Source organism: Cynara cardunculus, unplaced genomic scaffold, assembly GCF_001531365.2.
Source record: "Cynara cardunculus var. scolymus isolate 2C unplaced genomic scaffold, CcrdV1 Un_Scaffold_907, whole genome shotgun sequence".
NCBI classification, from domain to species: Eukaryota; Viridiplantae; Streptophyta; class Magnoliopsida; order Asterales; family Asteraceae; genus Cynara; species Cynara cardunculus.
In genome coordinates, this window is record NW_020200644.1 from 28,505 (window position 1) to 46,306 (window position 17,802).

At 39.7% G+C, this 17,802-nt stretch overlaps 1 protein-coding gene across 1 annotated transcript; it reads left to right on the forward strand.

Annotated features, from left to right (window-relative positions):
• The first annotated feature begins 6,219 nt into the window (after positions 1–6,219).
• Positions 6,220–8,297, forward strand: LOC112502086. Its single transcript, XM_025105910.1, has 3 exons — positions 6,220–7,031; positions 7,129–7,348; positions 7,431–8,297. Exons 1-3 carry the CDS (start codon positions 6,220–6,222, stop codon positions 8,295–8,297), a joined length of 1,899 nt encoding a protein of 632 aa, XP_024961678.1.
• Positions 8,298–17,802: the final 9,505 nt, after the last annotated feature.

Consider the following 17,802-nt stretch of genomic DNA (forward strand, 5'->3'; position numbering starts at 1 on the left):
TCTGTCATACAACTTCTCTTGTGATTTCGGGCTGTCTGCAGTGCTCTTATCCACATTGGAGGGTGTTGCATTCTCACCAGTAAATGATACAACATCCTTCAAATAAGACAATAATCAGTTATGACATTTGAAGAATGAGTTGCTTCCATTTAAATTTACAAACTACATTGAAGGTGGCTTTTATAATACCTTTAACTTCTCTTGAGAACTGAAATCTATTGAATATAGATTTACTGATTCCGATTCAGTAGGCTGCAGAGTAAATCATAAAATAATGTTAGACTAACAAAGATTTTAGACTAAATTGGATGAATTTTCTTCAAATGATAATCAGCACCTGTTGAGAAGCATATCTCATCTCCAATACATTCAAGATGGCATCAGCATCTGTTAGCTTTTAAATACCATAAATGAAACAACTGTTCTTAATGTTTTAATCAGTTATGTCAATCTATATTGCAAATTTTCGATCGAGCAAAACATCCAACTCATCCGGAAACATATCTAAATCACCACTCTGAAAAAAACAAACACCTTTTACATTAACAGGAATTTGGAATCCAAAAAAAACTTAGGAAAAAAAAGATAACACTTCTAATCATACCTCTTTAACTTTTTCATACAACTCTGTGGCAGATTGATTCAAAATTTTATTAGCTTCCCGATCAAATAATGTCAATGATATAATTCCAGTATGATCTTGAACTCTCAAAGAAATTCTAAACCTATATGATTATTAAGTGAACATTAATGTAAGTGTTCAAAAGTTAATGAAAAGTATTGTTATGTAGCTGTTACTTACTTTGGCAAATCCTCAGTCTTTTTACCTCTGCATCTATCAGTTGTACATTCAATACTTTCACTCTCTTCTTTCATACCCGATCCATCATCCTTGTCGGTTATAGTGTACGTGGGTTGAACCTTGTGGTGCAACCCATGTAAAACCAAGGAACATCCTTCTTAAATGATTTCACTGTTCCTAATATAATTAGTGATTTCGCCTGTATAAAGTACGATATGTTATGATAAAATGCAATTACTGAATGAATAGAAACAATCTAAAAAAATAAGTACCTCAACAGTTTCACTAATTTCAACAACGTTTGCTCTACTGGTTCTGTCTAGAAAATCTTCACGATATGAATAAGACAATCCAGAGAGCATTGAAAGAGATTCGCCACTCTCCCGAATCAAACTATTGAATCAGAAGTATAAGTAAACAACAATGTCTATTAAAAATATAAGATATATATAACAGAGATAAATGAAAAAATATCTGCTGACCTTTTCTTAACATCCTTAATTTCATCAATATCTGAATTGATGAACAACCTCGTACCATTGAATGAGTTAGAAAGAAATTGTTTTTCTTAAACAAACAAATGAAGGAAGTTAACATAACATTGCTTGAAAGAAATATATATGTTATGAGTCAGACAAACCTCTATAAATTTTCACCATTGCAAACTGAATTACAAGAATAACAATCCCGTTGTCCTTGTTAGTAGAAATATAATCATTAAATTCCTGAGCGAACGCATCCCACAATGTCACTTGGATTTTAATTCCCTTAAATAAATTGTAAGAAAAGAATTATATAGTTTCTGAAGATTGCTGTTAGTAAATTAAAGTAAAAATACTTACTCCAAATCCTGCATCTCAACCTGCATCCTTCTTTAGGCTTTTCCATTGTTATCTGGAAGAGTCACCATTGTCTCACAAACAATAACCTCACAATTACGTCTATGTAATCATCAAAAAGTTAACATAACCATGTTTAACTTCAATGAGAGTACAATGTATAATTAATTTAAACAATACAATAAATCTAAAAAGATTTAATTCACTCACCCACTGCTGTATGTTCTGGAATACTTTTTGATATAAGATTTGCAAATTTGACAAATGAGAAACTATAAAACCCAAAAATTTTATATATATATATATATATATATATCGTACGGGTCTTTAAATAGATAATTTTCATTTATTAAATTCGTTTGAGGTGTTAAAATACTTATGTAGTTAGTTGAGGAAGTAGTAATCGAACTCTCAAAATAAGTTTAAAGTTCGGACCTTAAGTGATAGAGAATGTCGGGACATGGGTAAAAGTTGTAAATTCGCGAAAGTTAAAGGGGTCGGGTCAAAGGTAAACAGGTCCAAATCAGAAGGACCTGTTCTGTAAAATTTGCACCAGACCTGCAAATGCAGAAGGGTCTGTTTTTTACCTATGCTCCAGACCTGCAACGCAGAAGTGTGAAAGCAACCTCTGTCAGGTCAGAGACGAGCAAGTCTAGCAGAAGGACCTGTTTTGTAAATATTTGCAATTCAGAGATATGATACCGACCTCTCCTTTGAAGCTCCCCATTGGTCCGATTATTCAACTATTGCGTCAAAAACCTCAGCATATAAATAGACTTCACATTGCTCTACAGTTTGCATTCTAACTTCTTAAGATCTCATTGAGTATCGGGAGAGAAATCAGAGCTCAAAGTGCCCATCCATTATCTGCGTTTAGAGGTAAAACACTCAAATATCATCCATGTTCCTTATTTGGTTAGCTTCGTGTAGGTCCTCTAGCTTCGTGTAGGTCCTCTGTAAGACCTTTGTAGCCGTAAGTCTCAAATCTTAGCTTTTAAATGTCTATGTAGGACCATAGAGGCTCTGGTCCTGGTTGAATTATTTTCTTAGTTCAACCAGAGGCTCTGGTCATGAAACCAGAGGCTCTAGAAGAGAGACCAGAGGGGCTATGGTCCTGGTTGGATTATTTGCTAAGTATTAACTCGACCAGAGGCTCTGGTCGTGAAGCCAGAGGCTCTGGAAGAGAGACCAGAGGGGTTCTGGTCCTAGTCGAATTATTTGCTATGGGTTGGTTCAACCAGAGGCTCTGGCCGTGAGACCAGAAGCTCTGGAAGAGAGACCAGAGAGGCTCTGGTTTGATGTTAATTTATTTTCTAAGTATGGTCGCCCACAGAGGCTCTGGTCACCACAGAGGCTCAGGTCAATACAACCATAGGCTCTGGTCGCCACAGAGGCTCTGGTCAATACAACCAGAGGCTCCGGTCGCCACAAAGGCTCTGGTCTTCCTTGGAGTGACTAAGTTGACCAAGGGTTGACTTTTGGTTCGTTTGACCTATGTGGATGTTAATGATAGGTCAAATAGAGTTGTTTGAGGTATACTAAGATGCTCGTATATGAAGTTTGACTTTAGGTTGGGGCAGAATGACAATAGTTGACTTTTGTTAACTTTTTTGGAGAAATTTAGTCGTTAATGAGATATCATGGTACAATTATCATGTAGGTTGCCGTTTTTCCAGAGAAAAGCCTACTGAACGTTAACAAGTCAATGTGAGTACATTATGCGATTTTTATGGGATATATACATGATTATTATAAAAGTATTTTACCATGATATATGCATGATATGTTTATATGCATATGATGATAACTTGATTACATTGATGTGCATGATATTTAAATATATGCATGATATGAAAGGTGATGTTGACGAGAAAGATTATGATGACTTGCTATTATCWATATGRTATTCAAGTATGTGTATAATGTGAAAAGAATGACGATGATGCATATGTGATTTATGTTGTCACTTGCATGAGATGTATRTTRCATGTCACGATGAGATTTGCATTAATGAGTGAATATTGCAAATAAATGATATGCAACTAGTATGATACGGCAAGATTCGTCCACCGTACGGGGTGGGTTGGACATGAAAGGAGGGCTTGCAATTCCGAGGTCTTGGAGTYCTCGTCCATAGAATACGCCACATACGCAWAGAGAAGTGACGAGCCGAGGCCTCACTTGCAAGATAATAATTAAGATATGCTAAAACGTTGTTTTATGTGTGCATGCGATCATGAAACCATATTGTATTCACTAAGCCTTTTTGCTTATACTACACATGTATATATCTCAGGTATCAATTGTCAGTAGACGAGTTGAACGAAGAAAGACGAAACTATGTTTTTGAATCATGCTTGATTAGATATTTTAATTAGCATKGATTATGTTAAAGTATTTTACGCTTCCGCAATTATGTAACGAGTTATGTTAAACATATTATGTGCGTTGGAAATTTAAGTTCGTATTTTGTTCGAGACTTAAGTTGTAAAGATTGACGTCATGACACTCGAAAGAAATTATATATAAAAAAAAAAAAAGATTGGGGCCTGACAAGTTGGTATCAGAGCTTTAGTTTAAGAGAAATAGGTTAAGACTTCTTTTAGCCTAAGCTTAAACTTTATGAGGATTCTAGAACATGAGAATTTGGGGTATTACATTTTTTGCATCACAAGGAAGTTTGATTCTTATCAATAGGTAACGTAGTGTTTTCCTTATGGTCTATAGGAAAATGGTGCACACGATACACACTAGGGCCATCAACCGGGGGAGAGGACGCGGGCGTGGGCCTGGAGGGCGGAGGACACCTTATGGGCTAGGCCCAAACGGCGAATCGGTGGGTAGTCATCGTTCTAGTGAGAGCCATAGCGTGGGACGCAATTCGGGACGAGGCACTCCAAGTGGCAACCAAATACCCCCACGGGGTACGCTATCACAGGGGTCGATCTAAGAGGAAACCTCATGTGAGCCATCCGAAGAGTACATGCCAAGCTCTCCTACACGCTCAAATTTGGAAGAAAAGATTGTGGCCCTTCAAGGAACAATTGATGAGTCAAAGGATAGATTGTCCCGATCCTTAAGAGAAAATGAGAAGATTAGAGGATGGCTTGATAATCTGCAAAGGGCACACCTCAAGGCACTGATGGAAAGGGATAACATGCGGGAAGAAAGACACGTATTAAGGTTGCAACTAGCGCAAGAGCGGAGAATAGCCGCTAGGACTTGGACTAGGCGTATTGGAGATAGGTCTCGATTCTACAAAAGAGCAACCGCAAATTATGTAGGTGTTGTAAAAGAGTATCTTACCGCCTGGGTCCAGTGCTACAAAAGGAGTCCAAGAGTTAGCACACTATGGCGCTCCCAGCCGTCTGTAACTTTTGAGCAGTGGATGAGGGACCCATACCTCCCGGATATGCCTTAGGGATGAGGTTTGCCTACGACAGAGAGACCTGAAAGTTCATTTCCTATATTTAGCTATTACTTTCTAGCTGATCTAGTACATTTTGGGATACTTCTGTTAGTCGATATTTTGGAGGCATGTTCTGGTGGTTCACCTTATCCCAAATTTTTGTGATGTAATAGGAATTTTTGTAACAACTTTCTCTCTCACAAGTAATACATGGTACGTGACTTTACGTCACACTATGTTATGAAATTTTTCATGTTTGACCCAAGCATCTAGAAGTGTACTAAGTGATAATAAGTTTATGCATAATTGCCGACCTAAGCTTTACTTGAAGGTTATAGAATATCTAACTGCAAGAAAAGCATCAATCACAGTTAGAAATGAACAGATCTCAAAAATTCTGAAAACATTTCACTAATTAGGACTCAAACTTTACAAGGTTGGATGAGAAGTATATTGTACCTTACTACTGGTATGCGGTACTTACATGATACTTGCATGAATGATACTACTTGGCAAAATTGGTTGATAATATTAGCTGTATGTATGCCTAGTGCATCTTAATGGTGAGCTGGTTAGTAAGGGGACGAGTCCCAACCATTGAGCAAGGAAGAAAGACGAAGATTTTACTTTCTTCGCGTAGCAATATATATATACATATATAATAAAATAATATGCATAAACATATTAATGGTCGAAATGTTCATTACTATAGAATGTCAAAGAGGGTGACAAGGTAGATGAATGTTAATGGTCGTGATGATAATCGAGTTGAGGGTGTGACTTCAACCCCAACTGAAAGCCGAAGCGGTCCCAATAAACCAACGATTCAGCTCGCACACCCAGAAGTGGACATCGCCAAGGAGTTGGAACGTTGCATGCATGCTGCCTTGCCTGGAATGCTTGAATGCATTCAAACTGCAACATTTAAGATGGTTGATGCTTATTTGAAGCATACCGAACCTCCGAGAAGTAAAGACTATGAAGTTAAAGAGTCATCTAAGAACGAATCTCACAATCATGAGGAGTCAAATGGGGAGGCACTCTTCGACCATAATGAGGTTAAGAAACCTGGTGGTAGGGGATGTAGTTAGAAATCCTTCATCAGCACCGGTCCATCGGTTTTCGAGGGAAAAAATGGACCACTAGCAGCTATCAACTGGCTCCATGAGATGGAGAGTTGTTTTCTGACATGTCATTGCGCACCAAATGATATGGTGCAATTTGCATCAACCAAGTTCAAATCGAATGCTTTGCAATGGTGGAAATCAGTTAGGGCCACTAGGGGGCTATCTGGGACTGCATCCCTCACTTGGGAGGAATTCAAGGAGTTAATGAGCGAAAAGTTTTTCTCACCACTCCAGTTGAGAATAYTAGAAAGCGAGTTCCTACAATTGGAGCAAGGAAACATGACCGTGGAGAAATATGTGGAGATCTTTATTGAGAAGTCACGATTTGCAGAGCATCAGGTGAATACCGAGACGAGGAAGATGAATTGGTTTGTTGACGGGCTGAAAAGGGAACTTAGGAGGCTTGTTGGAATGTCAAAACCCACTACCTTCCAAGATGCGGTAGAGCTGGCCACCCCTGCTGAGAAGGACAGTTATGTCCCGGATGCAACTAAGAAGAGAAAGATCAATYAAGCTGGCCCGGGAAAATTMAAGAGAACTCAAGTCTTTGGGGGAAAGAATGGGGCAAWAACTGCTTGCGCCACATGTGGAAGGAACCATCCAGGTGAATGCAGGTATGGCAAGGGAGTTTGCTTTACTTATGGAAAGCCTGGGCACATGTCAAAAGAATGCAAGGCTAGACCTATCTGCTACTCGTGTGGTGATCCCGGACATCGCCAAAGGGAATGCCCCAAGAAGAACACCGAGGTTGCTCGGAGGATCAAGCGGGAAGAAGCCGGATGCGCCAAAGGTGAAGGGTCGAGTCTTCCAGATGACTGCAAAAGAAGCAAAGGACACACCCGATATAGTGACAGGTACATTTCTAGTCAACAAAATACCTACAAAAGTGTTATTTGATTCGGGTGCAAATAAATCTTTTGTCTCTACTAAGTTTTGCATGCGATTGGGAAGGTCTCCTACGTTACTTAGTCAAAACTTGGAGGTCGAAACTGCTGATGGTAATATCACCATGGTGCGAGAGTGTTTTGCTAATTGCACAATAGAAATTGAGGGTCAAGACTTTGAGGTCCAYTTATTACCTATGGGCATTAGAGAATTCGATGTTGTCATAGGAATGGACTGGTTGTCTAAACATCAGGCTCACATTATTTGCTTCAAGAAACTAATTCGAGTGAGAAATAAAGAAGGGAATGAGATCACTATGTACGGTAGTCGGCCTGGCAATTACGCTAACCTCATATATGTGATCAAAGCTAGAAGATGTATTCGTAAAGGGAGCTATAGAGGAGGTCCTAGTGGTTTGGGAATTCCCTGATGTGTTTCCTGATGACCTACCAGGAGTACCTCCTGAGAGACAAGTCGAGTTTAGGATTGAATTAACACCCGGAGCCACACCGATTGCTAAGTCACCTTACCGACTAGCACCATCAGAAATACAAGAACTGATGACCCAAATCCAGGAATTGTTGGATAAAGGGTTCATCCGACCGAGTTCGTCCCCATGGGCAGCACCAGTGCTATTTGTGAAAAAGAAAGATGGATCGATGCGCATGTGCATCGACTATAGGGAGTTGAATAAGGCTACAATAAAGAATAGATACCCACTACCTCGAATAGACGACTTATTCGATCAACTACAAGGAGCAGGTTACTTCTCAAAGATCGACCTACGTTCAGGCTACCACCAGTTGCGGGTACATGAAGAAGATGTCCCAAAGACGGCATTTAGAACTCGTTATGGGCACTACGAGTTTGTGGTCATGCCTTTCGGTTTGACAAACGCCCCCGCAGTATTCATGGACTTGATGAATCGAATATGCAAGCCCTACTTAGACAAATTCATCATCGTCTTCATTGATGACATTCTCATATACTCAAGYAACAAAGAAGAGCATGAGTGTCACCTACRTACAGTCATGGAGTTACTAAGAAAAGAGAAGTTGTATGCCAAATTCTCCAAATGCGAATTTTGGATCCGCGAGGTACAATTTCTCGGACACATGATCAACCAAAAGGGTATCATGGTAGACCCAAGCAAGGTAGAAGCAGTGATGAAATGGGAAACTCCAAGATCAGCAACGGAGATAAGAAGCTTCCTAGGATTGGCCGGTTATTATTAAAGATTCATAAAGGACTTCTCAAGAATAGCCATCCCTCTGACATCCTTAACAAAAAAGTCAAGCAAGTATGTGTGGGGGTCAACAAAAGAGGACGCTTTTCGGACCCTTAAAGAAAAACTTTGTAGAGCCCCTATTTTATCATTACCTGAAGGCTCTGAGGACTTCGAAGTATATAGTGACGCATCCCATCAAGGGTTAGGATGTGTACTTATGCAACGAGAAAAAGTGATTTCCTATGCATCACGGCAGTTAAAGGATCACGAAAAATGCTACCCAACTCATGACCTAGAGCTAGCGGCGGTGGTGTTCGCATTGAAAATATGGCGGCACTACTTGTATGGAACTCGATGTGTGATCTTCTTGGATCATAAAAGCCTAAAGTACCTGTTTGATCAAAAAGAGTTAAACATGAGACAAAGAAGATGGATGGAGCTACTAAAGGATTACGACTGTGAGATACGCTACCACCCAGGAAAAGCCAACGTGGTAGCTGATGCCTTGAGTCGCAAGGATCACGTGGCACCCACCCAGATAATGGCAATGAGTTTAGGAGCCACCACAAGTTTGATCGAAAAGTTATTAGAGGCCCAAAAGAACGGCTTAATAAGAGAGAATCAGAAGACTGAGAGGATCATGGATCACGCACAATCCCTCGTAGATGACACACGAGGGTTGAAACGATTTCAAGGTAGTGTATGGGTCTCGAAGGTTGGACGGTGTAGGGATATGATTTTACATGAGGCTCATAAGTCGAGATACTCAATTCACCCGGGTACAAACAAAATGTACAGGGATTTAAAAGCCTTGTATTGGTGGCCAGGGATGAAGAAAGCCGTTGGCAACTATGTGGAACAATGTCTAACTTGCCTAAAGGTTAAAATAGAACATCAACGACCATATGGACAACTGCAATCTATGGAAATCCCAGTTTGGAAATAGGATCACATCACCATGGACATTGTGACGAAATTGCCTAAGACCTTACGAAGCCATGATGCGATTTCGGTAATAGTGGATCGATTAACGAAATCCGCTCACTTTCTGCCAATAAAGACAACATACACTTTGGATAGACTTGCCAAGTTGTATATTGCCGAGATTGTCTCTCGTCATGGAGTACCGTTGTCCATCATCTTCGACAGGGAGAGTCGGTTCACTTCCAACTTCTGGAAGGCTTTTCAGCGGGAGTTAGGTTCGAGAATCAAGCTTAGTACGACTTACCACCTCCAGACCGACGGACAGAGTGAGAGAACCATTCAAACACTCGAAGATATGTTAAGGGCGTGCGCTATCGACCTAGGTGGAAATTGGGATAACCACTTGCCCTTGATAGAATTCGCCTACAACAACAGTTACCATAGTAGCATCCAAGCAGCACCATTCGAGGTGTTATATGGGAGAAAGTGTAGAACCCCAGTTTGCTGGGAAGAGGTTGGGGAAAGGCAGTTAGATAGGTCAGAGTTAATCCAACAAACATCCGATAAGGTAGTTCAAATTAGAGAGCGACTAAAGGTTGCTCAGGATCGGCAAAAGAGCTATGCTGATAAAAGGAGGAAACCAATTGAATTTCAAAAGGATGATAAAGTGATGTTGAARGTATCACCTTGGAAAGGCTTACTTAGGTTTGGAAAGAAAGGGAAGTTGAGACCACGTTACATAGGACCATTTCGAATTATAAATCGAGTGGGAGTGGTAGCTTACCGACTAGAATTACCTGATGAGCTTCAAGGGATTCATAATACATTTCCTGTGTCGAATCTAAAGAAATGTTTAGCCAAAGAGAATGTTGTGGTCTCACTGGATGAGATAAGCATAGACGAGAGATTAAGCTTCATTGAAGAACCGGAACACATATCGGATCAAAAGATTAAAACACTAAGAAACAAGGAGATTACGTTGATATTAGTACATTGGAAGTTTCACAAAGGCCCCGAAACAACTTGCAAACCTGAAGCAGAGATGAGATCTAAGTACCCCCAATTGTTTGGCTAGGTTGAAATTTCGAGGACGAAATTTTCTTTCAAGAGGGGGAGAGTTGTAAAACCCAAAATTTATATATATATATATATATATATCGTACGGGTCTTTAAATAGATAATTTTCATTTATTAAATTCGTTGGAGGTGTTAAAATACTTATGTAGTTAGTTGAGGAAGTAGTAATCGAAATCTCAAAATAAGAGATATGATACCGACCTCTCCTTTGAAGCTCCCCATTGTTTCGATTATTCAACTATTGCGACAAAAACCTCAGTATATAAATAGACTTCACTTTGCTCTACAGTTTGCATTCTAACTTCTTAAGATCTCATTGAGTATCGAGAGAGAAATCGGAGCTCAAAGTGCCCATCCATTATCTGCGTTTAGAGGTAAAACACTCAACTATCATCCATGTTCCTTATTTGATTAGCTTCGTGTAGGTCCTCTATAAGACCTTTGTAGCCGTATGTCTCAAATCTTAGCTTTTAAGTGTCTGTGTAGGACCAACGAGGGCCTGGTCCTGGTTGAATTATTTTCTTAGTTCAACCAGAGGCTCTGGTCATGAAGCCAGAGGCTCCGGAAGAGAGACCAGAGGGGCTCTGGTCCTGGTTGGATTATTTGCTAAGTATTAGCTCGACCAGAGGCTCTGGTCGTGAAGCCAGAGGCTCTGGAAGATAGACTAGAGGGGTTCTGGTCCTAGTCGAATTATTTGCTATGGGTTGGTTCAACCAGAGGCTCTGGTCGTGAGACTAGAAGCTCTGGAAGAGAGACCAGAGAGGCTCTGGTTTGATGTTAATTTATTTTCTAAGTATGGTCGCCCACGGAGGCTCTGGTCGCCACTGAGGCTCAGGTCAATACAACCAGAGGCTCTGGTCGCCACAGAGGCTCTGGTCAATACAACCAGAGGCTCTGGTCGCCACAGAGGCTCTGGTCAATACAACCAGAGGCTCTGGTCGCCACAGAGGCTCTGGTCTTCCTTGGAGTGACTAAGTTGACCAAGGGTTGACTTTTGGTTCGTTTGACCTGTGTGGATGTTAACGATAGGTCAAATAGAGTTGTTTGAGGTATACTAAGATGCTCGTATACGAAGTTTGACTTTAGGTTGGGGCAGAATAACAATGGTTGACTTTTGTTGACTTTTTGGAGAAATTTAGACGTTAATGAGATATCATGGTATAATTATCATGTAGGTTGCCGTTTTTGAGAGAAAAGCCTACTGAACGTTAACAAGTCAAGGTGAGTACATTTAGCGATTTTTATGGGATATATACATGATTATTATAAAAGTATTTTATCCATGATATATGCATGATATGTTTATATGCATATGATGATAACTTGATTACATTGATGTGCATGATATTTAAATATATGCATGATATGAAAGGTGATGTTGACGAGAAAGATTATGATGACTTGCTATTATCAATATGGTATTCAAGTATGTGTATAATGTGAAAAGAATGACGATGATGCATATGTGATTTATGTTGTCACTTGCATGAGATGTATATTGCATGTCACGATGAGATTTGCATTAATGAGTGARTATTGCAAATAAATGATATGCAACTAGTATGATACGGCAAGATTCGTCCACCGTACGGGGTGGGTTGGACATGAAAGGAGGGCTTGCAATTCCGAGGTCTTTGAGTCCTCGTCCATAGAATACGCCACATACGCATAGAGAAGTGACGAGCCGAGGCCTCACTTGCAAGATAATAATTAAGATATGCTAAAACGTTGTTTTATGTGTGCATGCGATCATGAAACCATATTGTATTCACTAAGCCTTTTTGCTTATACTAYACATGTATATATCTCAGGTATCAATTGTCAGTAGACGAGTTGAACGAAGAAAGACGAAACTATGTTTTTGAATCATGCTTGATTAGATATTTTAATTAGCATGGATTATGTTAAAGTATTTTACGCTTCCGCAATTATGTAACGAGTTATGTTAAACATATTATATGCGTTGGAAATTTAAGTTCGTATTTTGTTCGAGACTTAAGTTGTAAAGATTGACGTCACGGCACTCGAAAGAAATTATATATAAAAAAATAAAAATAAAAAATATCGGGGCCTGACAGAAACCAAAACCGGAACCCTTAAAATCCCGGCAACTTGTGACAGAAGTTTTGTAATTCAAACTTAACTTGTTTGTATTATCAATTAACTTGTACTTCGATGCATGTCGAGCAATTGTAGGATTCTTAATGAAAATTGCAGCCCCTTCGTGAAGTAAATTCCTGAACTTAGGCACCCATTTTTGTAGGCCATTTGCATGGATTTTAGTGCCCTAAAAACATAAAAATGAAAAAGGAATGCGTAGTGATGATGTGAAGATATTAAACAGCTTAGATAATAATAAAATATGATGATTACAATACTAAAGCTTGAAAAAGAAATAAAAATTTACCTGTTCATTCATTAATATCATTTCGACGGAATATATTTCATCCAGGTTTTTAAACACCGGTTGATTCCACAGTCTAATGATTCGAACCTTCACAGTGAAGTCATCTTTTTCTATGTCAAGATCTTGGATGAATGTAATATTCTTCATATCCTTTAATTCGTAGAAGGAAAAACATGTATCAATAAATCAAAATTTTGAAGTAGGTTAATCAAACGAAGGTATCATACCACATAGCAGGTAAGTAATTCGTTTTGATTGTTGTGGTTTGAAGTTGAGAAATGTTGCCAATTTGAATAGTGGAAAGTACGAAAATTGAATCACAATTTAAACCCACGTCCTATGATGAAAAATAGAGATATGGAAACAAGTTTGAAACAAATTTCCGATTTTATGGGGATTACAACCGACAATGATTGAAGTTTTGAGTTTCAATTTATGAAAATTCTGAAGTTGTGTAGTCTATCCACGTCCAAGTATGAACGTGGTGTGCCAGATTTGCTGCTGCAATTATAAATTCAGATGTAAGGAAGTAACTCTGTACATTCCAAACCCGATCATTTTAATACGGAGTTTAACAACTTTAGTGACTTTCCTAAGGGCTAATTTTCAAAGATTGACTCTCACATGACGAAGGATGGTTTATAAGGTCTATACAGATATGGAAGTCTGGCTTGAGGGAAAAGTTTTCCACTGACCCAGACTTTATAATACAGAGTGGAAGTCAGCAACATCTTTACAGATCTCCAAGTCTGTAGAGTGAGGAAGTCCTTCCTGCGCCGTCCTTGGCAAATACAGATGTCCAAGTCTGAAATGTTGTCCCATATTTAGGATTGTGGTTATAATTTCAGAGGTAAGGATGTAACTCTGTACATTCCAGACCTGAACATTTTCATACGGAGTTTAACAACTTCAGTAACTTTCCTAAGGGCTAATTTTCAAAGATTGACTCTCACATGACGAAGGATAGTTTATAAGGTCTATACAGATATGGAAGTCTCGCTTGGGGCAAAATTTTCCTGCCGACCCAAACTTTGTAATGCAGAGGACTTAAGTCTGAAGGTACCCGGGTCAGAGTTCCAGCACAATATAAGACCTACAATTCTAGATTTAAATTCAGAGTTGTGGAACAAACTCTATACCTTCCAGAATTTTAACACATTTATTCACCTGGAATGCACCTAAAACGGTTTTCAGCCACTTGTTCGTATATGATACGACTAACTATTAACCTATATCCTAATTGTAATTAATCATTTTTATAAAATATGACGGTTTTTAATTTGCAAGCTTAATGAGTCCATTAAGTAATCTACACTTCCATGTTTCACTCTGTAAACAAACCTTTCGAGTTCTTTGTTAAAATTTAAAACCATATATACTCCATATATGTGAATCGTCATCACTCCCGCCTTCATTTTTTCATATGAACTTACCTCTTGCAATCATAGAACATCAAAACAATCCATCAATGGGTAACTCACAGTCGAACGTCCAGAAAACAATTCACACCACCAAAACCTGCTTCGAACCCTCTTCGTCTTCTGATTCTGATAATGAGGTCAACCAGGGTACTTCTATCCTCATTGGAAACATTGAAGTTGCTCTCCAAGAGCATGTCTCCCTTCCTTTAGGAAACCAACCTTCATCAGCGAACAGTAGATTCAATTATCTAGCACTAATTCCGGCGCTGAATGACAAACAGATCACTGAAAAGCCTAAAGAACACAACACTGAACCTGCTGAATCTCAAGGGGAAGTAGGAGATGCTCATGAAAGCCAACCAGCACAGACTGATGCTATGTCTGTAGCTATTGGAGAACCTGATGTAAGTCATACTATTTTACCAGAATCTGATTATGATCTCATTAAGGAAAACAACAGTGCCCTAAACCTGAACTATGAAAAATTCAAACACGAGCACCAAATTGTCATTGAAATTGTTGGAACCTAGATACTCTTAATTTACAGAAATATTGTTTGCGTAAAATAAGAATTAAGAACAACAAAGTATTTCTATTGATTAAACAGAATATTCAAAGATGAAAGTAAAACAATGAATAATACTTTAAATAACCGAATGCTTTTATTGATAAATATGAACAATTGAAGAATAAAAGTAATCTCACAAGAATACGCGTATAGTATAAGTCGGCTCCTTCAGGTACTTTGAACCTGAGGCGGAAGCCTCCTTATATACGCCTAGGTCTAACAAACTATGCTATAAAAAAGGCGTGGAACTCTGAGCTGACTGGTCTGCATCCTTATATTTGACTTCCCTTGAATAGCGGACCAGACTTGGTCAAACCGCCTTAAATCTGTAGACTCTTTGCAAGAATGTCTGGGCTAACGCGCGCTTTCCGTGAAGAAGGTAGCCAGAAGCTCTGCATGTACTATGCTGATGCTCTGGGTCTTGCAGTTGTTGCGTTAAGTCAAGCGCTTATGCTTTTTGACGCACAAGGCTTGAGCGTTCATGTAGATAGAACGCGGGCTTTGTATGAAAGGAACCTTCACTCTTAGTAAGAGCTTTACTCCTTGATCTTCTGCATGAGAGCTCTTAGCCAGACAGCTTCTATAGACTAAGTCCTATTGACTAGAGCAAGACACTTCTTACTTACACTTTCACAAGTTGGGGTCTGACAATATCCTCCTAAGTGTAAATAAGGACACTTACTTGATTTACAAAACAAAAGTCTAATCGAAGACAGAGGTTAAAAGGAACCTCTGGTTTACATTAACTATCTAATGAAGTACAATACGATTGAAATAGAAATTACATTGAATCAAATATAAAGGAGTACTTACAAAAGATAAGAGGTCTAAACATTTTGAAGTCAAATGAACTTCCTAAAAAGTTCATGAAACTAAAGCATATTTCGAATCGATCTCAGGATAATTTTGGCTCACTCCTTTGCTCCAGGGTCTGCTCCTAACCAGATTGTCTCTTATATACCGCAGAGTAGAGTTGGAGTACTTGTAATTATGGTTGTCTCGAAAGAAGATCTTTTGTTTATGCTCGTTTCGAAACACCACTCCCACTTCTGGTTCTACCAAAACCGTCCAGGAGGGGATGCTGTTGATGCCCTGCAAGTCTTCATTTGGAGCAACGACTGTCAGTTGATCCGCTCCTAGATCCAGAGCTAGTTGGAAGTCGAACTTGCTTCTGAAGTAGAGAAGGTCTCTCATTGCTTGGCAAACGGCAGAGTTGGCAACAACATATTTGACACCTTTATCCTTCTTATGATATGTAAAGTAAAACAGATGGAGAAGATCCCACAGATTCAGATTAATAAGGTCACAATCTATGAACCTACAGATCCGTCCATGAGACCTCTCCATTGTGTACTCGTGGAATACAATCTGATTATGCGTGAAGGTGCACCTCTTTATGTCAATGATCTGCTTTATTCCATCATCGAAGTGGACTACAGAGATTGGCTGAGTATAGCGAGCTATGAATCTCTGCCTGATGTGCTATTGAACCATAGGATGAAGACTGATCTTCTAGACCGATGTCTCTTCTCTTAGGTTGTAGAGGAACTGGTAGATCTTCTCGATGTCTGCATTGTCCATGATGGGTTTGTCGAGGGGTGTTGGCATGAACATAGCATCCATACTTGCTTTGATCCTTTGAACATGATCAGAAGGATGCTTCCGTTTTTACCCGCTGGTTGTGCCTTCTGTGTCCGCTCTGTTTGGCCTGACAGGTACCTGTTGCCTCATCGCAGGAGTGACAACCCTAGTACCTTGGGCAGGGAATATAGCTCTATGGGTCTTTGGATGTGGTGGTGGAGCAGCAACAATGATTTCTTCTAGAGGAATGACAACTGGAACTTGAAGAAGTGACGGATCAGCCACATTCACAGCTACCACCTCTTCTTCTTCTTGTGCTCTGGTTGAAGAAGCAACCATGTCCATAGCGTACTTTGTTGAAGAGGACAGAGCCAGCTCTGAATCGTCTGATTCATAGATAAATAGAAGATCTATCACTTTTGTAGTCTTTCCTAGCCCGGCTGGCTCTGCCTGTGATGCCATTGGCATTTTCCTTTTGCGAAGCGCCTCTGCATTGTCTGGCGCTGATTGGCTTTGTCTGCTCTACCTTGAAGGATTTTGAGCTTGTTGGCGTGGGGCAGAGGACGTTGGTGCAGAGGGGGCAGCCATAGGTTTTGTAGGGGCCGTTTTCCAAACACTTACCCAGTTAGTGCTTACCGGTAAATATTAACACTATCATTTACTTACCGGGTAAGATTTTAGTTCATCAAAACGGCATCGTATGCAACAATTTACCCACTAAGCACTTACCGTGGTAAGTCGTTGCCCTCGCTTACCAAGTAAGACTCTTGGTCCTTGTTTCGCTCTTATCGGGCAAGATTGGTCCTTAGCATATCCATCCGGTAATGTAATGTGATTTGGTAAGCGCTTACCCGGATAAGTGTTTGGTAAACGACCCCGTACTTGGGATGGCTGTTGGAAAGTTCTCCCCCTCTTGACGATTTTGAGGACGAGACTCGTCTGGGTCCTCATCATCGTCAAGTCGCCTCCTCTTTGATGGTTCAGCACAAGGAGACTGGTCCATCCATCGCTTTGGCCTCTGGTCCTCTGCTCGGTACATTGACTTGATCATCTCCTCAATGAATTTGAGGAGTTCGGCGACTACAACTCCAACCTTTCGCATTTCATTGTCTGAGCGGTAGTTGAATCTGGCAAGTGTGTCGTTGATATCCTTCACTACTTTTGTGGCTTTGCTATTGAAGTCTGAAGTGAAGTTCGCCATCTTCCGTAGAAGTATGTCACCCAGAGCATTCATTGCGCTCTGTGTGACATAATCTATAGATACGCGCAAGGGAATGAGGGCCTGGGTGCCATGAGATGTACATTCCTCAACTCTCTGTATTGATGCGACGACCTGTTGTAGTGTCTCTGTATTGTGTGCCGTCAATTCCATGAGTGTATTTATAATACCCCGTATTTGGTAAATCTAATCTCTTGATCGAGAACCAATTTTGTTCAAATGTGAAAATGTGTTTTAGTGTTTTATATCTTAGTCTTTAAGAGCCGTTTATTAGGCCTAGTTATTTTTATAAAAATTCATTTGAGTTCTAAGTTG